The 314-nt window shown below is 44.9% G+C and overlaps 1 protein-coding gene across 1 annotated transcript; it reads left to right on the top strand.

Moving 5' to 3' along the window:
* The first annotated feature begins 6 nt into the window (after positions 1-6).
* LOC145718373 (phosphatidylinositol N-acetylglucosaminyltransferase subunit Y-like) lies at positions 7-255 on the top strand. The gene has a single exon (XM_081809871.1). It carries the CDS (start codon positions 30-32, stop codon positions 243-245), a length of 216 nt encoding a protein of 71 aa, XP_081665997.1. The 5' UTR covers positions 7-29; the 3' UTR covers positions 246-255.
* Positions 256-314: the final 59 nt, after the last annotated feature.

Genomic DNA, 314 nt, shown 5'->3' with positions numbered 1-314 from the left:
GAGTGGCAGGAAATAAGTGGGGGAGAAGAATGTTTCTGTCTCTTCCTACATTGACTGTACTTATTCCGTTGGTCTCTTTAGCCGGACTGTTCTACTCAGCCTCCGTGGAAGAAAGCTTCCCACAGGGCTGCACTAACACAACCAGCCTGTGCTTTTATAGTCTGCTCCTGCCCATTACCATACCAGTTTATGTGTTCTTCCACCTTTGGACTTGGATGGGTATTAAACTCTTCAGGCATAATTAATACAACCAGAGCCAAGAGGATACATATGTCGTGTCTATCTCTGAAAGCTCAACTACATGGAAATACTGG

Source organism: Leptonychotes weddellii, unplaced genomic scaffold, assembly GCF_054177405.1.
Source record: "Leptonychotes weddellii isolate Sample4059 unplaced genomic scaffold, ASM5417740v2 HiC_scaffold_147724, whole genome shotgun sequence".
Lineage (NCBI taxonomy): Eukaryota > Metazoa > Chordata > Mammalia > Carnivora > Phocidae > Leptonychotes > Leptonychotes weddellii.
The sequence above is the reverse complement of the archived record's forward strand: the minus strand, read 5'-3'. Positions and strand labels throughout refer to the sequence as shown.